We start from the raw sequence: 25,672 nt of genomic DNA, 5'->3' as shown, positions 1-25,672 counted from the left end.
CCCAGCAGTTAGCCTCTGTGCATACAATTGATTTTAGGAGTGCCCAAAATACCAAGGTAATAGATTCTGCCTGAAATCTAATTGAAAATGACTATTTGTCTTCTGCTTCCACCAGCTCATCCATCTGAGACTCAGTATATAGCAGGATCTATTTAATTATTTATTTCTCATTGTAAAAGGGTTTCCTTGATGTGGTGTAAACCAGTTCTTATCGCTGTAACATGTAGTGGGCCCAACCCAGTTGGAGTCCGGAGGAACCCTAAATAACATTCCAATTTCAAAGCCTCATTTTCCCCTTCCTTGACACATGTCACCATTTTAGGTATAAATTCAGTTTCAGATACATTGTAAAAATGTGTCTCTTTTTCACCAATTATTTGTGAAAGAAGATAGAGGTACTATATAATTCTCGGTGTGTATAATATTATTCTTTAGCACATAAGATTGATTGCAGGTTAAAAAAATCCCTTTTATAAGCCAAATTCTTCAAACCTGACTTGTAAATTTTCATTTAAAACTGTCAACAAAGAGTCAGGAGGCAATTAGTATTTAAGCCAGCTCAGTATTACCCCCCATTGTCATAAGCTCATAGTAAGTTATGTTTATATCAACAAGGATTAATATTTTTTAAACATCCAAGGCCTAATGTATTTTTAGAAGGAAAATTCAGTTATGTGTGATTTCCTGAACATTACTGAATAATGCCTACAAAACTAGAAAACTGTGTTGGGGGAGGGAGGTGGGGAGGAAACTCACAAATGAGATTTTCCCTGCCTTGCAGCAATTATTTCATATGCAAGCGTAAATCAGGAAACAAGTCTTGCGTCAATTCTACATTTTTCTAATTCAATTTTTTATAGCTTCTTCCTTGCATTTTGTCATAAGTATGCAGTGGTAAGGAAACAAGAACTCATCCCCTTGAAGGAAAAAACCCTGCCTGGTCAGCCAGCCTCAGAACATGTTGAAGAGACTGGAGTTTCAAACAACTCGGTAATGACCTTGACATTGAATTGCAGCCTTTGAAAAGAAATAAAATAGCCCTGTATTGGAGGAAAGCCTTCGTGTCCTTTCCCAGGTGTCTCCACTGAGTTCCAATCACCTGCATGTCTGCTTTGAAATCTGCATTTTAGTTTTCACCCCTAAGGTTAATCTCCCTTCGTTTTACAAACCTGGAATATCCCTTTCATCCTAACTTCATGTTTCATATTGTGATGCTTCTTGGTCTTCCTGTGCTAAGCATTTATTCTGGCATCTAGATTTCTGCTTCCTGGACATGAGTATCTCTTACAGAGTGCCCGAACCCTTACTGGTTATGGTTTGAACAGGATTTGTCCTCACTAAAGCTCATATTGAGGCTGGATCCCCAATGTGGTGGTGCTGGGAAGTGGCACCTTAGAAAGTGATTAAGTTGTTCAGGGGGGAAAAATATCACTGCTTTTCTCTCAGGACAAAAATAGTTAGTGTAAAGAGTGGTTGTTATAAAATGGATCCCCTTCCTATCTGCTCCCGTCACACATGCTCCCAAACACCCCTCTTGCTTTTCCACTTCCTACCACAGCACCAGGCCTTCACCAGAAGTGAAGATGATACTACCATGATTTTGGACCTTCAGAACTGTAAATTAATGATCTCTGTAAATTGCTCAGCCTCAAGTGTTTTCTTACAGTAACCCAAAACAGACTAAGAGAGTATGGATGACAGACTGACTCACGTGCACCAAGGTAACATTTAGGACTTACTGCTATAGTGCTTTGTTCTCCCACCGGGAGGCAAAGCCCGGCGCTTTGAGAAGCTGTAGTTCCTTAAGACCCATTTGGCACAGTGGAACTACAATTGCCAAGTTTCTAATATACACCTATCTAGTGCTATTGGAAAATCTGATTTGGCATACAGGACACGTCGTGATAGCCTAGGAACCCATATGGGAACTAGTTCATATCCCAGATGCCTCACTTCCCATCCAGCTCCTGGCTTGAGGCCTAAAAAAGCATTATATGATTGCCCAAAGCTTTGGGACCCTGCAGTTGTACAGGAGACACAGAGGACACTCCTGGCTTTGATCAGCTCAGCTCTAGCTGTTGTGTCCACTTGAGGAGTGAACAACAGAAGGAAGACCGCTCTCTTTGCATCTCCTTCTCTCTGTATATGTCTGTCTTTTCAATTAAATATATATATATATTATATGATATATATAATAAATCTTAACAAAAAAGATAATGAAAATACAAGGGGATCATAGAAAATGCCTGCTTTGAGCACATTAACTAGCAGTTTTTCTTTCTCACTCAACACAAGGAAATAGAAGGCTTCTCTCTCTCTCTTTTTATTTTTTTTAAAAAGATTTTTTTATTTATTGGAAAGTCAGATATACAGAGAGGAGGAGAAACAGAGAGGAAGATCTTCCGTCCGATGATTCACTCCCCAAGTGAGTGCAACGGCCGATGCTATGCAAGCCCAAGCCAGGATCCAGGAACTTCTTGCAGGTCTCCCACACGGGTACAGGGTCCCAAAGCTTTGGGCCATTCTCAACTGCTTTCCCAGGCCACAAGCAGGGAGCTGGATGGGAAGTGGAGCTGCCAGGATTAGAACCGGCGCCCACATGGGATCCCGGCGCATTCAAGGCAAGGACCTTAGCCACTAGGCCACCATATCGGGCCCTAGAAAGCTTCTCTTTTGATATAATAGTAACTGATGGTGGGCTTTTTTTTTTTTTTAATTGGAGAGGCAGATATATAGGAGAAGGAGAGACAGAGAGAAAGACCTTCCATTTGCTGGTTCACTCCCCAAATGGCCACAATGGTCAGAGCTGAGCCGATTGAAACCAAGGGGCCAGGAGCCAATAGCTTCTTCCAGTCTCCCACATGGGTCCAGGGTCCTAAGGTCTTGGGCCATCTTCCATTGCTTGCCCAGGCATGGGAAGTGGAGCAGCTGGGACATGAACTGGTGCCCACATGGGATCCAGGCAGATTCAAGGCAAGGATTTAGCCACTAAGTTATCATGCCAGGCCTGAATTGTGAACTTTCACCTTTTAACTGAATTTCTAAAAGCTCATCTCCCAACTTATACATAATTCCCATACCTATAGAAAGCATTTCCAGATTTGTCCTGCACTCCCACAGGTGGCTTCTCACCCACCCAGGGCATTAAGAAGAGGCCACAGTCCCACATACCGCACTGGTCTGCACGGATTCATTTTCCGGTTTGGCTTTTATGTCAACAATTCCATCTGCATGACGAAAGGAGCAGTCGGCAAGTACATCATAAAGTGATAACTTCTGGGATTTCAGGCCGTATTTCTGCAGCCACTTCTTGGAGTCCCAGTTGTCCTCTGGATTTGATTCATTCCCAACAGACGTTGCTCGTGACTCTGGAAGCACAGGTCATCAGTCATTTCCATTGCATGAGCCGTGTTAATTCCACCTCCCACTTCTTATTTACAGACTGGAACATGCTGTTTGTTAGGCCACATGGACCATGTTTTATTTCAGGAAACAACATTTTCCAAACCAGGATCAACAACAAACTAGTTCAAAACACTAGAGAACAGGAATCTGTTTCTTTTCATCCCGCTCCTTCTTGTACTTAATGTGACTGGCCTCATGACTGAGTGGGTGCTAACAACCAATTTTGTGTGGAAAACAGCATTCCACTTGGGACCAGAAGTTTTGGGTTCAAGTTTTGACTCCAACATGTTAGGGCAAACTGCTGAGACCTGGGCCAATCATTTCATTTGACTTGCTGAGTTTAGGAAGAACTCTTCACCTACAGGTAGAAGGTAGAATCTGCTTGGCCTTCCTAGGGCTTAGCACAGCATAACAGTGAGAAAAGTGGGCTGACAGTGCCCTAGAGTGAGCAGCATAGAGACTGTGCAAGGCTCAGCCAAGCCCCAAGGCGGGCAGGCTGCCTCCCAGGAATCTCCCTTATCACTCCAGTCAGGTTATCCTGTTGTTAAGGGAAATTTGACACAAAGCATGACAGCAACCTCACTTCCTGACTTCCACAAAAGAAGAACCTTCATGTGGACAACTCTAGTGTGCAAGGCAAGATTTATTTAAGAAAGGAAGAGGGCTCCTGCCGTAGTGATAGGACGGGATTCCAAAGCAGGAAAAGACCTGAGGAAATCTGAGAGAGAGAGAGCGAACAAGCTCCTGCCAACAAGGGGGAAAGAGACTACTCCAAGGAAGGAGAGACCCCAGGAAATGCCTCCCTGCTGCCCTTCAACCTTTGGCTTCTCAGAAAATGGTGGAAATGGTGCCTTTCACAACGAGCAGTGATGTTACACCTTGTCTAGAACCAAAGAACATCAGAAGGGAGGGACTAGTGGCTTCTTCCTCTCATCCCAATGATAAGCTAAAAACTCAGGCACCATCCATTTGACAGTAACAGAGATGGGAGGATTAGTATGGGTTATGTCTCCTTGCTTTTATTATAACAACTCTAAGAGATGGGAACTGATGCACTGATTTTGTCCTTTGGTCCCCCCTCAAGGGAAGAATGTGCTCTTGGATGGGTAAGAAATGGGGAGAATCATGATTTTATATTTTAAAAGGTGATGTGGTGAGGTAGTCAGCTAGTTCAGGGTCACAAGCTTGGAAGCCACTCCCCCCACCACCACCTAGGTGTTTCCTCTTGCCCACTGTGACTCTCACCTATCAACTGAGAGGGGGCAGTAATGTACTGTTGTGTAACCACTCCCCTCACAGGCCCCTATAAAGGCTCGTGATATGGAAGGGCTCACTTTTTTGGTCGCGTGCTCCTGTTGCTCTGGCACTCTTGGCCTCCCCGGTACCTCTGAGGACAGATATCCCCTGAGCATAGCTCCTGTGCTTACTGCTTGGGTGGGACAATGAAGATAGCAATGTTACAATGCTTTGTACTTTTGGTTTGTGTGCTGTTGGGAGTTCCAGGAGAGGTGTGGCCTAGCAGGGGTGGAGTGTGGGCAGCGGGGCTGAGGAGGGGTGAATGTCTGCAGCTTTGTATGTCCAGGTTATTCGTTGCATGTTTCTTAGGGTAACGTATGTTGCTGGGGAAGCTGAGACATATGTCTTTAGCTTAATGTATGGACTTCAGGGTTAAGACCATTTGTTCCTCTTAGGGTTTCAATTGGTTGGATTGCCATATGGACTTGTAATTTGCTATTTCTAGTGGGCCCTGTTATCACCAAACTTGGTTAATAAAGACTTTTTAATAAACCTTAGACATGTCTGGTGTGATCTCGCTTGCACACCGTAACAGTAACTGAACCAGCGACCAGAACTATCCCATCTGACTCCTCTCACTGTGAGCCTGGCTCTCAGCTGTGCTGTCTCAGAAACCTCACAATAGCCCCTGTGTCCAAAGCTACAGCTGTAATAACTAACCTGAGGTACACAGGGAAAATATAACTCAAATACTGATTACTCAAATATTTCCAGCTTTAGGCACACTGCTTTGATGTTTATTATTATTATCATCATCATTATCAATTTGAAAGGCAGAGACAAAAACAGAGATCTTCCATCCACTGGTTCTTTCACCAACTGTTTGCAACAGTTAGGGCTGAACCAGGCCAAAGGTGGAGCTGGGAACTCAATGCAAGGGAGATCTGGATTGAGTTCGTGGCTCCTAGTTTTGACTTGGCCAAGCCCAAGCCACTGCAGACATCTGAAGCATGAAGCAGCAGGTGGGAGCTGTCAGTGGTTTTTCTTTCATTCTCTTATTCAAGTAACTTGAAAAACAAACAAACAAAACCTCATGTCTGACTCGATCCATTACATTTTGCTTTAAATGGTTTGCAAATGTGGTTTACTGATTTGTCAAAGCTCCCCAATTCAACCAAGCATTATACCTGGCATGAGGTGCAGCAAGCTTCTGCAGTTATCACTAGGCTATCCCAAAAGTGATGCTTCTACCAGACCCAGTCCAGGTAAAATCACATTGTTAATGTTGTGGGGTAGGCAGCTAGTCCAGGGTCATAACCTTGGAAGCCACACCTTGCCCACCCATATAATCCTTTCTGCCCACCTGTGACTCTCACCTATCATCACCTGGAGCCCGAGCGGCAGTGGCAGTATTGCATCGTTGTGAACACTCTCCTCACAAGTCCCCATAAAGGCCCATGATAGGTAGGGGCTCACATTTTTGGTCTCATGCTTCCATTGCTCTGGCACTCCAACTCTTGGCCTCCCCAGTACCTGCCTGTTCTCTGGCTTCCCACTGGCAGACTCCGAGGACACATGAGCATGGCCCCTGTACGTCTGTATTCCTCTCTCTCTATTCACTGCTTGGGTGGGACAGTAAAGATGCAAATGCTAAGATGCTTCGTATTTCTAATTTGTGTACTCTCAAAAGTTCCAGGAGAGGTGAGGCCTAGCAGTAATGCAATGTGGAGGGAAGCCAGGAAAAGGTGAATGTCTGCAGTTTTGTAAGTTTGTCCAGGTTGTTTGCTGCATGTTTCTTTTGATAACGTAGAAAAATGGGAAAGCTGGAAAAGTGTCTCCAGGTTAATGGACGGGTTTCACGGTAATGAGCATTCGTTCCCAGGGTTTCCATTCAGACTGGACTGCCACAGTGACTTTTCACTTGCTAACTTCTAGTGGGCCCTGTTATTGTCAAGCTTGGTTAACAGACTCCTTAATACATTCCAGACTGGCATGATCTCTCCCATACCCTGCAAAAGCAACTAGAAAGTAACACTATCAGAAAACATATTTTATTATCCAGATTTGCCCATCACTGCATTTAAACAGATACATAATTAGAATATGATTTAATTAAATAAAAACATGTTTCTTGATACCCATTAATGCTTCATGTGTAACATATCCTAGAACTTTAATAGGACACTTCAAAGGACTGGTACTCTGAAACCTTTTTGAAATGTTAAAACAACTGCATCCTGATTCCCAACAGTTGGTTTTCACATGAACCACAAAGTCTTTCAAGTGCTGTGCCAAATGTCCAATCGTGTGTCTGTGTGTGTGTGTATGAGAGAGAATGTACGATTTCTTCAATTGGCTACTTCGCTCCCCAAATGCCCTCAACAGTCAAGTGCAGTCCAAGCTCAATCCGGAAGCCTGGAACTAGGTCTCCCATGTAGATGACAGGGATCTAAGTGCTTGAGCCATCACCTGCTGCCTCCCAGGGTATATCGTAACAGAAGTGGAGCTGGAATTGATAGGGGATGTAGCTCATTGGGGAGTGGAGGGGGTACTCCAGTCAGAGGCTTCCCTTATGTTCCCCCAGACTCTCCCGCATCACCAGAAGCATCAGAGAGAAGACAAGGTCACTTTTGGCAGGGAGATCACCCCATTTGTGTAACCGTTTTTTTCTTAAGTTATTGTTAATTGCATTAGGAGTCTCTGTCCTCTCTTTAAGTCATTTACTTTCTTTTTACTGAAGAACAGATAAAAAAGGAATTAAAATTTTCACTTAGTTACTTTCATAGCAACACACAATCACTTTCCCCTACTCTTTTTTTTCCAGTTGCCTACTTCCAGAAAGCCCCTTATGAAGTAACAATTGTCTAGAAACACATTTAAGCCTATCCTAGCAAGGGTTTTAAAGCGCCAGGGGCTCACGTTGGACTCCCAGCATCTTCCCCCTGGACCAGGCAGTGCAATCCCAGAGGGCAGGATTCAAGCTTCTAATTAGCATCTGAAATGGGGGTTTCATGTGAAACCTCCAAAGCAACTTGAACTTCGTGGAAGGCTGGAAGGGCAGCCAAGCAATCAGAAAACAAAAAGCCCAGGTGCTCTGGAGCTGAAGAAAGGAGGGAAAGCTTTTCACTGTCTGTGCTAATTACACCAATTAGTGGCTGAGCCACATTTTCCCCAGGAGGGGCCGGGAAGAGCTACATCCATTCATTAGCATCACTCACTAAGGGGTCCTTGCCATTCCCCTACAGTTATATTAATTAAAAGTGTTACTTGAATTCTCACCTATAGAGCCTTCAGTTATTGTAGAGGTGTGAGCTCACAGCTAGTGCTGATTAGGCGGCTTTTCTACTTCACTTGACAGATTGCTAAAGATTTTCTATCAGTAACGGAGAAAAACAGCAGAGCAGAGCCGTGCTACAAAATTAACTTGCCATTCATTAACTCTGGCCTGCTAATCAATCTCACCATGGTTTTTTCTTCTTTTTCTTTCTCTCCCCATCCCCAAAGAATAAAACCTAATGGCCAACTCTTTTAATGTCAGTGCTGGAGTACTTCAGCAGGCCCACCTGCTTCTCATCCACAAGGCCCTAAGGTTCAACTCCCCCAGGAGCTCTGAAACACTGCCTCTTTACACTGCCCAGAGTGCCTGTGGCAGATACCCTCAGGCTAGCGGTCCTTCTCAGCTTGCTTAAGTTTCCTTGACCTTTCATGAATACAAGCCAACCTCTCTCTTCCCCTCTTTTTTTTTTTTTTAGATTTATTTATTTTTATTGTAAAGTCAGATATACACAGAGGAGAACAGACAGAGAGGAACATCTTCCATTCAACGATTTACTCCCCAAATGACCACAATGGCTGGGGCTGCGCCGATCCGAAGCCAGGAGCCAGGAGCCTCCTTCAGGTCTCCCATGTGGGTGTAGGGTCCCAAGACTTTGGACCATCCTCAACTACTTTCCCAGGCCACAAGCAGGGAGCTGGATGGGAAACCGGACTGCCAGGATTAGAACAAGTGCCCAAGTGGGATACTGTCGCCTTCAAGGCGAGGACTTTAGCCATTAGGCTTTCGCACTGGGCCCACAAACCAACCTCTTTATTGAAATTAACTCACACAGCCAGATCCCAGAGTCTTGCTCACAAATTGAGGAGATTTCATCTCCCCATATGGATAGCATCCTGATGTTCAATCTTGTCTTGAGGGCTTTTCCAGGAACTCTAGACACCCACCTGCCTGAAAGCTCACTTTCCTGTCAACAAAATTCCCTAAGGAATATGTGGTGTCCTGAGGAGGATGATGCGCTCTGCAATCAAACAGGGACCGCATGCAGGCTGAGCATGTGCCTCTCCATCCCAGCTTCGATGTGTAAGAACCTTTACCCTTCATTCCAGGGGTCGGGAATGGCCAGACTGTGAAAACACCTGCTGGCCCTGCCAAAGCAACCATGGATGGGACTCAAAATTCAATAAATCAACAATAAGTTATTTTTTAAGTTGATAATTCTGTATGGCCCATGGAAGATGATGTTATAAATCTCTAAATGGCCCTTGGCAGGGGGGAAAAAAAGGGCTTCCCACTCCTGCTTAATTCCATGCAGAGCCTGGGAATTCAATGATAGCAGGCTGGCTCAGTTCCATGCTCTGTGCTTTGCAATAAATAACTACTTTCTTTCACTACCTTGGGATGAGTGATGGTTTTGTTGGGTATTGAGCAGAAAGCCCCAGGTTTAAGCTCTACAACTGCTCCAACCATGACTTCCCCCCATTCACTGAGAGGTTAAAAAAAACTGTCAGTGGGTGAATAAAGTGGAGCTGGGGATCTAGAAGCAGCCTCAGAGAGCCAAAAGTCTAGTACTTGTCACAGAAGGTTCCACCACATTGCTTCTACTACCGCTACTTACAGGGTTCTTTAGGCAAAAAGAGCCTCCAAGAGTCCTCTATGACCATTCTATGGGAATGGGCAGGCGGGCTCAAGCAGGATTCCCAAATAAGCTTAAGTTGGTTTGCTTCAGAATAAATAGAACATTTCCAAGGGCTTGTACTTTAGAGCGAAGAGCTTCACATAACATTGTCTAAAACCCCTGTTATCACAAAGCACCATAAAGACACTGAACAAACTCTTTTTCCTCCAGTAGAAAAGTGGGTATTGAGATAATTTGTGTAAATTAGTTAAAAAAGAAGGGAGAGGAAGACTAGCAGGAGGGAGGGGAACAGAATTGAGGACAGCTGGCAAGACAGGCAGGCAGGAAGCAACTGCCAGCAAAAACAGCCCAGGCCCTCGCTTGCTGGTGGGAAGGGTGAGGTTTCAGCCACCTGAGCCCATTAGATGGCAGCTGCTGAGCTCCCTGAAGGTGAGAAGTCCATCTGATGTGAGACCCAAAGGACAGGTGGTGACAGTGTAGTGTGAGACAACAGCCTGCCTCTAGGCCGTTGGATGAGGGTACTTCCAGAGTCAACGGAAAATGCAACTAAAAGATTTAGTTCTGGACAAAATGAAACCTTTCTGAGATCATACAAAGGAGGGGTTTCCAAAAAGAGCATAAAGATGTGAGTTGCAAAATTAAAAAAAAAAAAGCTTTGTGTCGATTTGTATTTCAAAATGCTCTGCCCAAGAGTCTATCTTTTCATTCATTTTCTGCAAACTTCGTGAAGTGCCCTAAGACACCTTGTTGTCCTTGCTGGCCTGTTAGCACACACTTGCTAAAGCAGTGTGTGGCTGGGCACTACAGGGGAACTCACCAATATTCTATAAAATCAGTTCATGGCAGAAAGGGGCCTGTGTTCTCTGTAGCACCACAGGGTCCACCCTCATGAGGGCTGAAGCCTCAAGAGATGCAGGGATGGCCCTCAAGTCCCAAATCTGTGACTTAGTCTAAACGGACAGTTTCAGAATTTGCTCTGAGAAGACTATTACACGGCCTTGGGGGAAGCCCAGGAGGGTGTGTGACCACTAAGTTCAAAGAGACTGTCCTCACAAGTTCTAGGCTCTTTCTCTGTGGAATGTTTTAAAATGATTTTTACTTCCTTCCTGTAACACAAAATCTCTGTTGTCGTGAAAGGTTTTTTTTTTTTTTTTTAAGCTTACTTATCTGATTTATCCGTAAATCTGTGAAAATTATCCTGACTCTGAGTGTCCCTAATTTTTGCAATTCCCTCAGGGTTCAGGTGCAAGGGAAATAAATTTAAAAAAAAGAAGCAAAAAAAAAAAAATCATAAAAACAAAGAACATCAGGCTCCAATCAAGAAAGGAGGAGCTAGCTAGTGCCATCCTGAAGGCATGGCTCCAAATCTCTCTTACTTTTCTTCTTCCTCCTATTTTTACAAGAAAGAAGCTTTAAAATGTGATTTTCTGGGCCTTGCGCGATAGTGTAGTGGTTAAAGTCCTCGCCTTGCATGCACCGGAATCCCATATGGTCGCCAGCTCTTATTCTGGCGGCCCTGTTTCCCATCCAGCTCCCTGCTTGTGGCCTGGGAAGACAGTCGAGGACGGCCCAAAGCCTTGGGACCCTGCACCAGCGTGGGAGACCTGGGGGAGGTTCCTGGCTCCTGGTTTCAGATCAGCTCAGCTCCGGCCATTGCAGCCTCTTAGGAAGTGAATCATCGGAAGAAAGACGTTCCTCTCTGTCTCTCCTCCTTTCTGTATATCTGCCTTTTGAATAAAAATAAATAAATCTTAAAAAAAAACCTAAAATAAAATGTAATTTTCCATGTTGGCTTTGAGTGAGGCAGCTGCACGAAGGATTTTTAAACTCCAATACCTACAGCAGGAGAGTGAGGACTAAGGAATTACAGTCAAAGCAGTTAACAAACCTCATGAGAACTGAGAGGCATAGAGACTCTAACACAAGAATTTCAAAAGCCGTATTTTAAAGTGTCTACATCTAAATGGACATTTAAAATACACTGAAAATCCTGGAGGATCTGTCATGTTAGCAACAGACTTCTTTAAAAATAGGTATGACAAGGCAAGATAAATAGGGAATCAGTTCAAGATGTTTGCTACAAAGTGGAGCAGTCAAAATTAAGAGCTGGGGAAACGATGCATAGAGTTTGGGAAACTTAGGCTGAGAAACCTGAAATACACATTGTAAAGCAGTGAAGTTTAGCTTATTGGTCTTTCAAATGTTCAGTTGTAAGAGTTCTTCATATTTTTTGCATCTTCAGCCTTAGCAGAATCTTTTAACTATTTATTTTTATTGGAAAGGCAGATTTACAGAGAAAAGGAGATACAGAAGAAAGATCTTTTATCTGCTGATTCACTCCCCAAGTAGCTGCAATGGCCAGAGCTGAGCCAATCTGAAGCCAGGAGCCAGGAGCTTCTTTCAGGTCTCCCACACCAGTGCAGGGTCCCAAGGCTTTGGGCCGTCCTCAACTGCTTTCCCAGGCCACAAGCAGGGAGCTGGATGGGAAGTAGAGCAGCCGGGATTAGAAGCAGCAAGCCCTAATTTATCTATTTTGTTTTTCATTTGTTTTCTGTTTTCCGGCTGTGATAGCTAAGAAACCTTTGACCTAAGTCATGAATATTTATACCCACATTTCCTCCTAAAAATCCTGTAGTTTCAGCTGTTAGATTAAGGCCTTTAATGCATTTTGAGTTAAACTTTTGTTTATGATATGAAATAGGACTCCAGTTTCAGCAACACTGTTTTTTTTGGGGGGGGGTTGGTTTTTTGGGGTTTTTTTGCATATAGATGTCCAGTTGTTCCAGCATGATTTACTGAAAGTTTATTCTTTCTCCCATTGAATGTCTTGGCTTCTTGTTGGAAATCAGTTGACAATATCTGCAGGTTTACTTCTGGATCCTCAATTCCTCATTTAAAAAAACAACCAACTATTTTCATCTGCTTGAAAAAGAGAGAAAATCTTCTATCTGTTGATTAACTTTCCAGATGCCTGCAACAGCCAGGCTGGGCCAAGGCCAGGAGTTGGGCACTCTATGGAGGTCTCCTACAGGGGTGACAAGAACCCTAACCCTTGAGCCATCTTCTGCTCTTCGCAAGGCTGCTGTAGCAGGAAGCTAGATTAGCATAGCTGCTAGGACTTGAACCAACACTTGGATACAGGATGTAGGAACACCACATGACAGTGACCACTGAAATACAAAGCCTACCTCTAAGCTCTCAGTTGTGTTCCACTGACTCACATGTCTCTCATACGCCAGTATTCAGTCTCTTCAATAGTACAGCCTTGCGTGGAACAGATACGATGTATGTCCTCCAATTTTGGTGTGTTTTTTTTTTCTCAAGCCTCTTTTTGTCTATTCTATTTCTTATACTTCCACATAAATTTAGAATCAGCTTACCAGTTTTTTGACAAAAAGTCTGCTGCAACTGTATAGCAATTGTGTTGTATCTGTACATCAGTTTGGGAGATATACCTTGCCTTAACAATACTGAGTATTCGCAAACATGAATATCTTTGCATTTATTTAGATCTGATTAATTTATTTCAATGATGTTCTGTAAGTTTTGTCAATTAAGTCTGGCATTTATTTTTATATTTATTCTTAATATTTTAATTGCTTTTGTGATACCACAAGATAAAATTATTTAATTCATTTTATTTTCAGGTTGTTCATTGCTACTATGGCAAAATACAACTGATTTCTGTGCACTCATCTAGCTTGCAACAATACTGAACTCATAATTAACTGTAGTAGTTTGTGTGTGTGTATGTGTGTGTGTGTGTGGCTTCATTATCATTTCTATAAGCACGGTTTTATTACATGCAAATTGTTTCTTTTTACTTTCCAATATGAATACTTTATTATTTTTTTCAATATTTTGTTTATTGAGCCTGGCGTGATAGTGTAATGGCTAAATTCCTTACCTTGAACGTGCCAGGATCCCATATGGGTGCCAGTTCTAATCTCAGCCCCCCCATCCCCAATTCCCATCCAACTCCCTGCTTGTGGTCTGGGAAAGCAGTTGAGGACAGCCCAAAGCCTTGGGACCCTGCACCCTCATGGGAGACCCAGAAGAGGCTCCAAGCTCCTGGCTTCAGATCAGCTCAGCTTCAAATGTTGTGGCCATTTGGGAAGTGAACCATCAGATGGAAGATCTTCTCTGTCTCTCCTCCTCTCTGTATATCTATCTTTACAATTAAAAAAAAAAAAAGAAAAGAAATTATTAGCAAAGGCCAAGCATGGTAGCCTAGTGGCTGAAGTCCTTGCCATACATGCACAGGGATCCCATATGGGTACTGATTTGTGGCTGGTAGCCCCACATTCCATCCAGCTCCCTGCTTGTGGCCTAGGAAGGCAGTCGAGGATGACCCAAAGCCTTGGGACCCTGTACTGGCTTGGGAGACCCAGAAGAAGCTCCTGGCTCCTGGCTTCAGACTGGTTCAGCTCCAACTGTTGTAATTATTTGGGGAGTGAACTGATGGACAGAAGATCTTTCTCTCTCTGTAAATCTGCCTTTCTAATAAAAATAAAAAGATGATTTTGTCTAAAATTACTATAACCATTTCAACTTTTTGTTACTGTGTTATAGCATATTTTTCCATCCTTTACTTTCATTCTATTTAAACCTTCCTATCCACAGCTTTTTTTTCTTGTAACCAACATAAAGTTAGAGCATATTTTTAAAAGTCTATGTGTACATAATATGATAAATAACATGGTAGATCTTGTCTGACTTTTGGTTACCTGTTTTTTTTCCTTTAATGATTTATTTATGTTTATTGGAAAGTTAAGATTCACAGAGAGAGGAGAGACAAAGAGAAAGACCTTCCATCTGCTGGTTCACTCCTCGAGTGGCCACAACAGCCCGATCTGAGTTGATCCAAAGCCATGGGTCAGGAGCTTCTTCCAGATCTCCTATGTAGGTACAGAGTCCCAAGGCTTTGGGCCATCCTCTACTGTTTGCCCCGGTCACAAGCAGAGAGGTGGATAGGAAATGCAACTTAGGGAAAGGAAATAGGACCCAAACGGGATCCCTGTGCATGCAAGGCAAGGACTTTAGCCACTAGGCTACTGCACTGGGTCCTCGTTAACTGTTTTCTAATATGTTTTCTATTTTATGTTCCATGGCTCCACCGTTACCATCTTTTGTGTTAAGTAGATATTTTCTAGTTGACTATTTTAATTCACTTGTCATTTCTTTCACTATTTTCTCGCACTGTTTTCTTTGTGGATGCCTTACAGAGCGTAATTAACATGTTTACTGCCACAATTCAAATCAGATGAATGTCAGCTTATTTTCATAACACATAACAGCACTGAATGTATACCACAGCTCTATGCCCAGCCCCCTCCACTGTGCTTAGTTTTACTTTTACACATGCATGTCTACCAGCACAGATTTAAATTACTGCCTCATGAAGCTGACTTTCAAATACTATAGGAAATACAGTTATAAACAAAAAAAATCAATTCTGTATTTATGTAGTTTTCTTTCTGGGTGCACTTTCATCCTTTCACTTCATCCTGAAGGATTTCCTTTAATATTTTTTGTGGGACATTTTTGCTAGAAATGATTTCCATTTTTGCTTATTCTGCTTGAAGAAGAATAGTTTGGTGGATATTCTTGGATTTTAGTCATTTCTTGCAGCACTGTGACAATTTCCTCCCACTGCTTTCTTACCTTGTTGGGTTTCTGATGCAAAATGAAGTTTTTTAATCCAGCCCGGGATTATGATTGTATAATCACTTATATGATAAGTCACATCTCTGCTTTCAAGATTCTCTGTCTATGGTTTTCAACAGCTTCATTATGATTACGATTTCATGTGGCTCTCTAGGTTTATCCTACCTGGGAGTCTAGTGAGCCTTTTTGGATGATTAACATTTTCATCAAATGTAGGAAGTTCCCTGACATTACAAGATTTCTTCAAATACCTTTTCTAATTTCTCCCTCTATTTTCCCTCCATTCCTTCCTCTTAGCTTTCTGGGATTCCCACTGTTGGTATGCTTCTGGCTGCTGCTGGCGTTGTAAAGGTCTCTGTAGTTCGGATACTTTATTCATTTGTCTTTATACATCAGTAGGATGATCTTGACCGATCTATCAACAAACTCATTGGTTCAGTCTTCCGCTTGCTCTGCTCTGGTGTGGACTCATCTAGTGAGTTCTTATGTGCACTTTTCAACTCCAGAGTTTATATTTGGTTATTAAAACTTTTTCCTGACTTTATTCTCTATTTGGTAAGACGCTGTTCTTAAAATTCCTTCTTTAACCCTCTAGACATAGCTTCCTTTGGGTATCTGACATATTTAAAATGGTTTATCTGGGCATAAGCATTTGACCCAGCCAATGCTATTTGAGATTTTCACATTTTACAACAGAGTGCCTCAGTTTAATTCCCAGTGCTGGTTCCTGACCAGGTTTCCCTTCATGTAGGCTTTAGGAGGCAGCAGTGAGATGACTGAGCTGCTGACATCCATGTGGGAGAGCAGGCCAGAAAGTAATAGCGAGCTTTTGAGGGTGAATCAGTGCTTGCCTTCTCTCTCTCCCTCTTTCTCATCCTCCTGAATAATTTTTTTTTGTTTAATTTTTTAAATGAATGAGTTATCAGACCTGGCGTAGCAGCCTAGTGGCTAAACTCTTCACCTCATGAGCACCGGAATCCCATACGGTGGCCAGTTCATGTCCCTGCTGCTGCACTTCCAGCTCCCTGCTTGTGGCCTGGGAAAGCAGTCAAGCACGGCCCCAAAGTCTCGGGACCCTGCACCCGTGTGGGAGAGACCCAGAAGAGGCTCCTGGCTTTGGATCAGGTCAGCTCTGGTCATTGTAGCCACTTGAGGAGCGAACAGGCAGACCCAAGACCTTCCTGTCTTCCCTTCTCTCTTTAAATCCGTCTTTCCAATAAAAAGAAATAAATCTCTTTTAAAAATTAATGAGTTATCTACTATATTTGTCTTGTAGGGTCAATGTCTGGGATTCCTCAGAAACTTTTTGTAGAGGTTGCCTTTTTGCTCTGAATGAGCCATACTTAATTATTTCCTTGCAGGTCTCAAGGTTTTGTGTTTTTTTTTTTTTAATTGGCAAATGGTCATTTTAAGGAATAAGTATGGCAACTGTGAAAACCAGATTCTTGGGCCTAGTGCGGTAGCCTAGTGGCTAAAGTTCTTGCCTCACACTTGCCGGAATTGCGTATGGGCACTGGTAAGTGTCCCGGCTACTCCACTTCCTATCCTGGCTAGGCTCCACTTCCAATCCCTGCTTTTAGCTGGAAAAACAGTAATGAATGGCCCAAAGCCTTGGACCATGTGGGAGACCCAGAAGAAGCTCCTGGCTCCTGACTTTGGATCGGCTCAGCTTCTGCTGTTGCAGCCACTTGAAGAGTAAATTAATGGATAGAAGATCTTTCTCTCTGTCTCTCCTTCACTCTTTAAGTCCAATTTTCCAATAAGTAAATAAATAAAAATAAATCTTAAAAAAATCTGATTCTCCCACCTCTCCAGGGTTTCTTGTGGTTTCTCTTTATTAGTGTTAGTTTGGTGATTTTTCAGTTCCTTAAAAATCAGCACTTTTTGTCATTGTAGTCACTGAAAGTTCTGCTTATTGAGTTCAATAGTCGGCTAAAAATTAAACAGAAATGTCCTTAAATGCTTCGGACCACTCTTTGTTTGAGGGACTCTGAGGACGTACTGAACCCAAATGTGGGGGCTGTATGAGTTTACAAGTCTGTCATTCTTCATTTCCTGCTTGTGCACGGCCTTGGGGTCATCCCAAAAGAGAGCTCAGAGATCCCAAAGGAGAGCGCTTGTCGGGGCTTCTTCTGGGCATCCATACAGTCCTCGTGTACACAACAGCCCTGTGCATGTACATGGTCGCAGGAATATGTCAGACTGTCAAATGCCAGTGGACATTTTCTCCAGGCTTTTCTCTGAAGCTGTGGGGCGCTGGCTGTTACCCCCAACCTCAGGCAGCCACAAGGTTAGTCAATTACTTCTCATTATCCTCAGGGAAGACTTTTCATACTGGGCAAGCTCAAAGTCAGGTCCAAGAAAGATGGCCTTGCAAGGGGGGTCTGCTTGAGAACCACCAGATGAGCTGAATCAAGAGAATCCTCTGGAAACAGGACTTGGAGGGAACTTCAACCCCCAGTGCTGCTTCAACCCCCCTAGGCTGCTGATTTTCCTGTAACTACAGGTAATGCTTTTCAAAACTACTGAGGAGCTGGAATGGTGAAACGTGACTAGGACAAGTTAAAATGCTATCCACCCACAGTTCTTCTAGCTTACCCACAGGTCTTCATCTTTCTTTTTCTTTTTTTGAATTTTTGTTTTGAATTTTTAAAATTTTGTTATAATTCCATGGAGTCTGGGATTCCCTCCTCTACAAATTCCCACCTCCCAACTGGTTTTCCCCATGTTGCTACAATAGTGTAATCCTTCATAAGGAGTCATAATTCCATCAGTCTGTTATTTAAGTGTGCCCGACACTGCTGGCACAATGCCCGACAGTCCAGCATCCCACTGTCTAGTCGTGTGCAACAATTTCACTGGGAGTCCATCTTTGATTTGGAAGCAGGGGTGCATATTGCATTGTATCCCCACATCTGGATGTGGTAGTCTCTATTACTCTATCACTATACATTCCCTTATATGAGAAGCCATGAAATAAGGTCAACAACTGGCATGAATTAAAACAACAACAACAGGATTATAGTACCATGGAGTCGAAAATCGCTCCACCGAATAACCAACACATGGGAGGTGAAAACAGAAAAGCCTCTCGAGTAAAATGATGCCACTGTGTGACCAGTCATTTTTTCTTAAACAAACATTGCCCATAAACATCTTGGGTTAATTTATGGATTTCTAAAAAAGTTGATTCAAATATCCTCATTGCTTTTACGGAGTAGAGAATTCTTGGAGGGCCTTAACTTAGTCATTATGGCCTATGTTCGTTCAATCTTATCATAATTAAAGGAATCAAACCTACCACATATAATTAATGAATCTGTTAGGTTTTTCCACATTTTTTTTAAAAAAGGATTATTTATTTGAAAAGCACACACACACACACACACACACACACACACACACACACACACACACACATAAAGATCTTCAATTCACAGTTCGCTAACCAAATACCTGCTACAAGTGAAGTTAAGCCAAGCGAAATCCAGAAGCTGAGAATTCAATCTGTGGGGTCTGAACCACTGGAGCTCTCACCTGCTACCTCCCAGAGTGTGCATCAGCATGAAGCTGGACAAAAATAAAAGAGGAGAGTGTAGGGCTCCAACCCAGGCACTTCTGAGAAGGGTGGCATGGATCTCAAGCAGAAATTTAACTGCTATGCCAACTGCAAACATACAATCACTTCTAGCAATGTGATTTTAACTTCGACATTACATGTTATATTGCTTTCCAAGATTCATTCTAAATCAAATGCATCCTATCTAGAAAATTCTGATCAACTGTTCTCCCACACTTTCAGAGCAGTTTTTGAGCCTTAAATTTGAGTTATGGCTGTGTTAATTGCTTTTCCAATACAGATGTTCTTCTGTGTGTGATTTCTGTTTAGAAAATATAGAGCTCACTCTCCATGAAAAAAATACATGTTTGAGTAATATAGTCTTGGTCTTTTCTAGCACTTTCACTTACTCCTTATTAAATCAGTAACATTTGAGTTAAAGAGAGCTTTAAAGACATTGAGGAATGTTGGAGAAAGTAGGACGTGGGAAGAAATAATATATTCTTTTTTTTTTTTTTTTGCCTTGCCTGATGTGTGGCCACTTTGGTATTCCATTTGTTTCTAGTTGCGTAACCAAGAGTTGTGCTGTGGCCAGATCTTACTCTATGGGCCCATTTGAGCCAAATGGGAAGACAAGAAGGTAAACAAATTCAAATGATCTGTAAACAACTTCACATTCTCTATAAATTACTTGTCCATACGTCATCATGTTGGTTATGTAATCTTCGTCTAGACAGTTATTACTGGTGTGGAACAGAAAATTCTGATGGTACATTCGTCTCCAAATATGAGAACCCAGAGACCTTGTGATCAAAGATTCAGAGGCTTAGCTCCCCTACTTGATGTGTTCACACTTACCTTTATTCTAAAAGACGTGCGCTTCACCCCAACAGGGTTTTACTCATAGCAATCTGCTTCCCAGACCTGTATCATCTATTGTCCCCCATACCTTTCCAGTGGGCCTCTCTAGGACACGCCAGGACAAATAGATTCAACAAAATCCATCACTTTCCCTTGAAACACTGAGTTCTCCCCAAGCATCCTCTCAGCTTAGTGCCTGGCACCTGACTCCCAGAATCTCCATTGTCTCCCTCAACCTCAAGCCTTGCGAATCTAACAGCTGGACTCTTCCTCCCCTCTCTGTCCATAGTCCCTTCTCAACATACTAACTCCCTAGCCCGAGGTGTCATCATCAGTCATCTGTACTTATATCCTATTTTCCCTCAGCCATGTTTGCTTCTTCATCTCCAAATGGTTTTCCACCTAACAGTCGAAATGATTGTTTTTTTTATAAATACAAATCCAATCATTCCCCTGCATAAATTCCTCTAAATGGTGACCACTGGTATGAAATTCAAGGCTAATATCCATACCATTGCTTTTTAGAGCCAGCATGATGCAGTCTCTGCCCACCCTCCCAGATTCATCACTGAACTCTGAGCTTCCAGTTCTTCTAAGGTGGCATGCGCTCTCCTGTCCCAGGGCCTTTGCATTTACTATCTACAGTCTTGTACACACTCCTCCCTGAGGAACATCCCTTCACATCATCAACTTACTTCATTCCCCTTTAGGTACCAGCTCCAAAATCATGTCCTCAAGGAAGCTGTCTTAGCCTTACAGAATAGCTCAGGGTCTCCTACTTTGTCATGACTCTCCAGTTGTAATTATCCTTTCATGTTCATCTGACTTCCCACCTTCACTGAGGAAGAAATGGTCCTTGGGGATCTTGCTTTACATGAGTTCACTCTATGTGTTTTATTCACCACCATGTGTACCATCTAGTACAGCACTACATATGCTAAGCTCTCAGCAAGTGAAAGAATAAGTGGATTCACCTTTTTCATAAGATATTATTAGATTTTTGGCCCAGCACACTTGCTCAATTGGTTAATCCTCATCTTACAAGTGTCAGGGTCACATATGGCCACCAGTTTGTGCTCCAGCTGCTCCACTTCCCATCCAGCTCCCTGCTTGTGGCCTGGGAAAGCAGTAAAGAATGCCTCAAAGCCTTGAGACCCTGCACCCACGTGGGAGACCCAGAAGAGGCTCCTGGCAGGCTTTGGATCAGCTTAGCTCTGGCCATTGTGGCTACTTGGGGAGTGAACCAACGATGCAAAATTTCTCTCTGTGTCTCTCCTGTTTTCTGTAAATCTGCCTATCCAATGAAAATAAATACATCTTTTAAAAAGACATTATTACATTCTAACCATGTGCTAATATTGCTCTAGATATTGTACCGACATTTTCCTTATTTCATTTTGTAACAGTTCTGTGTGGCAGATACTATTATCATCATCCACATTTTGCAAAAAAGGAAACCTAAGGCAGAGAGAATAATAAACATCTTGTTTAAGGTCATAGACCAGAAGTGGGCACAGCCAGGTTTAATATCTTTCTAATACCATGTCTACATGCTTCACTGCCACTTGGGGCTATGGGGAAATCTTGCTGGTTATTTAATATGATGACAAGAAAAAAAAATGAGTATCATTCACCTCTCCATTTGAGAAAAAGAGAGAGAGAGAGAGAACAAAACGAACATGTACCCCAAACTCCTGCAGAGCCACCAGCTGGAAGTGCCTGCAGAGTGTGAATGAGCCTCATCATTTGACATTGTTCTTGGTATTTTGAAACAGCCAAGCTCAGATGGCAATCTTTGGGTCCATATCTGTTTGTGATTAAAGCATGACTCCCCACACGATTAGATTAATTATGTCCAGTGAGTCACACAATGACTGTGAAGGTTATTCCATGAGAAGGTGCCAAAATATTTTAAGCTGAAGCATCATCATCATCGAGAGAGACCAATTTTTCTTAACTTTAAACATATCCTGTAGCATTTTTTCCTCTCCCTGTTGGACAGTCACGCCTCTATCACACACGGAGTATAGCAGTGCCAGGAGAGACCCAGACCCTTCTCTTTCATCAACAGCTATCTTAAGGTATAAACAAGACAATTATACGCTTAAAATGGTATTATTTTTAAACTAACTATTTTGTTACTTTTTAAAGTCTATTTTCATTTTGTTGAAAAGGCAAAGAGAGACACAGAGATAGGGAGGCAAAGTGATCTTCTATCCACTGATTCATTGCTCAAATGCCTGCAACAGCCAGGGTTAGACCAGACTGAGACCAGCAGCTCAGAACTACCATCTGGGTCTCTTGTGTTTGTGTAGCAGGGAGCTAAGCGTTTATTATCTGCTGTTTCTCAAGGTGTGTGAGCAGCAACCCTAAAGGCCCAGGCACTCTGCTAGCACATGTGGCCATCCCAAGCTGCCTCGAAACTGCTGCACCAAACTCCAACCCCCAAACTAGTGAGTTTTGACATATAGGCAATTGGGTTTATACTTATCATCTTGCTATTTGCTTTCTATTAGTCCTACTATTCTTTGTTCTTTCTCTTCTTTTTCTGACAGCTTTTGGAGTATTTAAATTCCATCTTATCTATTTGGTTGCCTTGTCCTAGCAGTTTTTACATTTATAGTACACACCCTTAACTTACGGTCTGACTTTAAGCAGTATTCTATCAGTTCCTATATAATCCAAGGGGGTCTTCAAAAATTTCATGGAAATGCAGGAACTTACATTTTGCACTAAAATTCTAGGTTTTATGCTTAATTAATTATAGAAAGATAAGCAAAAATATTGCTCTATTGTTTTTTATTTGAATGAGAAATTGCTGTCATCCTTATCCTTGTTCTTTTGTACATGGAAATTTTTCTCTGTTACTTTTAAGATGTCCTCTGTCTTACTGGTTTTAAGCAAATTAAGACATTTCCTGTTGCAGCTTCCTTATTGTCTTGTACTCAGCATTCACTAAACTTCTTGGATCATCAAAGTTGGAAACTTTTTTTTAACATTGTTTTTTTTTTATGATTTATTTGCTTAACAGGCAGAAAGAGAGGAGAAGAGAGATCTTCCATCTAATGGTTCACTGTCCAAGTGGTTACAATGACCCGGGGGTGGGCCAGGTAGGACCAGCAGCCTAGAACTGCACCTGTGCCTCCCCAGTGGCAGTGGCCCCAGCACTTGAGACATCTTCAGCTGCTTTCCAAGTGCTTTCTCAGATGCATTAGCAAGGAGCTGGATCATAAGTAGAGCAGACAGGGCTCATGTGGAGCAGACACTACTCATGTGGGGCCTCAGTGTCACACCCCATTATGCCACAAGGCCAGATAGAATACTGATTTCTTCAAACATTATTCTGTTCCCTTCTTCCCTCCCCTGTCTTCAGGAACTCTGTCTAAATGTATGTGTGGGCCCTTGAAGTCCCACAGTTCAATGACTCTTCTGTTTCTCTTTGCTTTTATTGTTTATTCTTTTTTAAACATGCTGGATCATTTCTATCGCTGTCTCCCAGTTCACTGATCTTTTCCCTTGCATTGTCAAATATTCCATGAATCTTGTTCAAATTGCTTTTCATCTATAATGTATTTTCTTCTCTGAAAGAAATCCAAACTGTATCTGGAACAAATCTCTGCCCCGCCATAACTTTCTGAATACAGAGGATCTAGTTAAAACTTTAGATGTCTTACTGACAATTCTAGCGTCAGTCTACATTCTCAGTTATTTTGCTTTTTTTTTTTCCTCATTAAGTGTCACAATCTGTTTCTTTTTCATGCCAGGTAACCTCTGATTGGGTGCCAATCATTGTGAAGTGCAATCACTGAGAACTGGATGTTTCTGCATGCTTACTAATTTTCTCAAGCTTTGTTCTGAAATGCAGTTACGTGACCTAGGAATGGATTATTCTTTTCAGGACTTGCTTTCACAAATTCCTAGGAGTGTCCAGTGCTTAGATTAAGACTAATAATTCTCCATTATTGAAACAAGAACTTTGCAAGTAATTTACCCAGGGCCCCATAAGTTACAAAATCTCCAGGATGGTGAGTACAGGTGTTTTTCCTGGGCCAACGTGAATTTCAGCTTCCTTTCTTCAGTTTCTTAAGGCTCATTCATCAGCCTCAGGTCATTTAGCAGGTGCTGATCCACAGTCAAGTGATTCAAGGAGGGACCTTCTGCAGACCGCTGGCTCTCTCTCTCTGTACAATTGCCCCTGTTCTCTGTCCTGTGAATCCTAACTGCCTGCCTATCTCTAGCGTCTCAACTTTGTCTCTCAAGCTTATCAAGGCTTCTGGACTCCAGCTGGGTTTCTGTTTTGTCCACCAGAGCCTAAGAACTACTTAAGGCAACAGGATGAGGAAATCTAGCTTACCTTGTTTTTGCCTTGGATCTCAGCGATCAGTGGCTTTTATCGATTGCTGTGCAGTCTCTACTGTTTTGGGACCCAGCGCAAAGGATTAACTGCCTAATTCTGTTCCTTCAAGCACTAGGATTACATTAGGCACCAGTTTGTGTCCCAGTTGCTCCATTTCTCATCCAGCTCCCTGCTTGTGGCCTTGAAAAGCAGTGGAGGACAGCCTAAAGCCTTGGGACCCTGCACCCATGTGAGAGATCTGAACAAAGTGTCTTGCTTTGAATTAGCTAAGCTCCAGCCACTGTGGTCATTTGGGAGTAAATTAGCAGATGGCAGCTCTTTCTCTCTTGTATCTCTTTCTCTCTGTAGATCTGCTTTCCAATAAAAATGAATAAATCTTAAAAAAGAAAAAAGGCCCTAGTGCGGTAGCCTGGTGGCTAAAGTCCTTGCCTTGCATACACCAGGATCCAATATGGGCACCGGTTCTAATCCTGGTGGCCCCGCTTCTCATCCAGCTCCGTGCTTGTGACCTGAAAAGCAGTTGAGGACAGCCCAAAGCCTTGAGAACCTGCACCCATGTGGGAGACCCGGAAGAGCTCCAGGCTCCTGGCTTTGGATCAGCTCAGCTTCAGCTGTTGCAGCAGCTTAGGGAGTGAGTGAATCAATGGATAGAATTTTCCTCTCTGTCTCTCTTCCTTTCTTGCATATCTGACTTTCCAATCAATATTAAAAAGAAAAAAATAAATAAAATCACTGTTTTGGAATTGGCATAATAACATGGTAGGTGAAGCTACAAATTGTGATGGCAGTAACCCATACCAGAATGTTGGTGTGAGTTCCAGCTGCTCCCCTTGCACTCCAGCTCCCTGTTAATACATCTAGGAACACAAGAGGAGATAGTAAAGTACCTGGACCCCTGTCAACCACACGGGAGACCTGGGTGGAGTTCTGGGCTTCTGGCTTTGGCCTGATCTAGCCCTGGCCATTGAAGCCACAGTGAACCAGTGGGAAGATTTCTTTCTCTGTGTTTCTACTTTTATATCACTCTGCTTTCAAATAAATATTTTTTAAAAAATTGGGGAAGGAAAAAGAAAAAAGAAAACCAACAGCATTGTTTCAGGTATATCGTGGTAGCTCAAGAAACAAATCCTCTACCTGCAAGTGCTGGGATCCCATATGGCCACCAGATTGTGTCCCAATACCCAGCTTCCCATCCAGCTCCCTGCTTGTGGCCTAGGAAGCAGTGAAGGATGATCCAAAGTTGGGGACCCTGCACCTGCGTGGGAGACCCAGAAGATGTTCCTGGCTCCTGGATCCTGGCTTCAGATCGCTTCAGCTCTGGCCACTGTGGCCATCTGGGGAATGAACTAGTAGGTGGAATATTGTTCTCTCTCTGTCTTTCCTTCTCCCTGTAAATCTGCCTGTATAATCAAAATAAATATAAAAAAAAGATTGTTTCACATATTTGGTCAGTTCCACCCTGTTTGTTTCCTCACCCAGGGAATATTTATCTCAATAATTTTAAAAGGCCAAAACTACCAGTGACCAGAAGGCTGGGTCTTTTCATCTCAGGCACCAGCTGATGAGTCACCTCTGCCAGAGATCTCCCTCCTGGCTCTAGGGTTATATGTACCTGCTGATCCCTGAACCACTGTGCCCAGCCCAGATGGAGGTAAATATCCCAAGAAGCTCAGC

The 25,672-nt window shown here is 42.7% G+C and overlaps 1 protein-coding gene across 1 annotated transcript in view; it reads right to left on the bottom strand.

Moving 5' to 3' along the window:
- Window positions 1–25,672, bottom strand: part of VWA3B (von Willebrand factor A domain containing 3B) — a 231,064-nt gene that overhangs the window by 129,698 nt on the left and 75,694 nt on the right. Inside the window, exon 9 of the mRNA XM_040994133.1 lies at window positions 3,172–3,368. Coding sequence (XP_040850067.1) covers window positions 3,172–3,368 — 197 coding nt within the window. The remainder of the gene's footprint in view (window positions 1–3,171; window positions 3,369–25,672) is intronic.

This window comes from Ochotona curzoniae, unplaced genomic scaffold (assembly GCF_017591425.1).
Source record: "Ochotona curzoniae isolate NIBS_2020 unplaced genomic scaffold, NIBS_Ocur_1.0 contig_883, whole genome shotgun sequence".
Lineage (NCBI taxonomy): Eukaryota > Metazoa > Chordata > Mammalia > Lagomorpha > Ochotonidae > Ochotona > Ochotona curzoniae.
The sequence above is the reverse complement of the archived record's forward strand: the minus strand, read 5'-3'. Positions and strand labels throughout refer to the sequence as shown.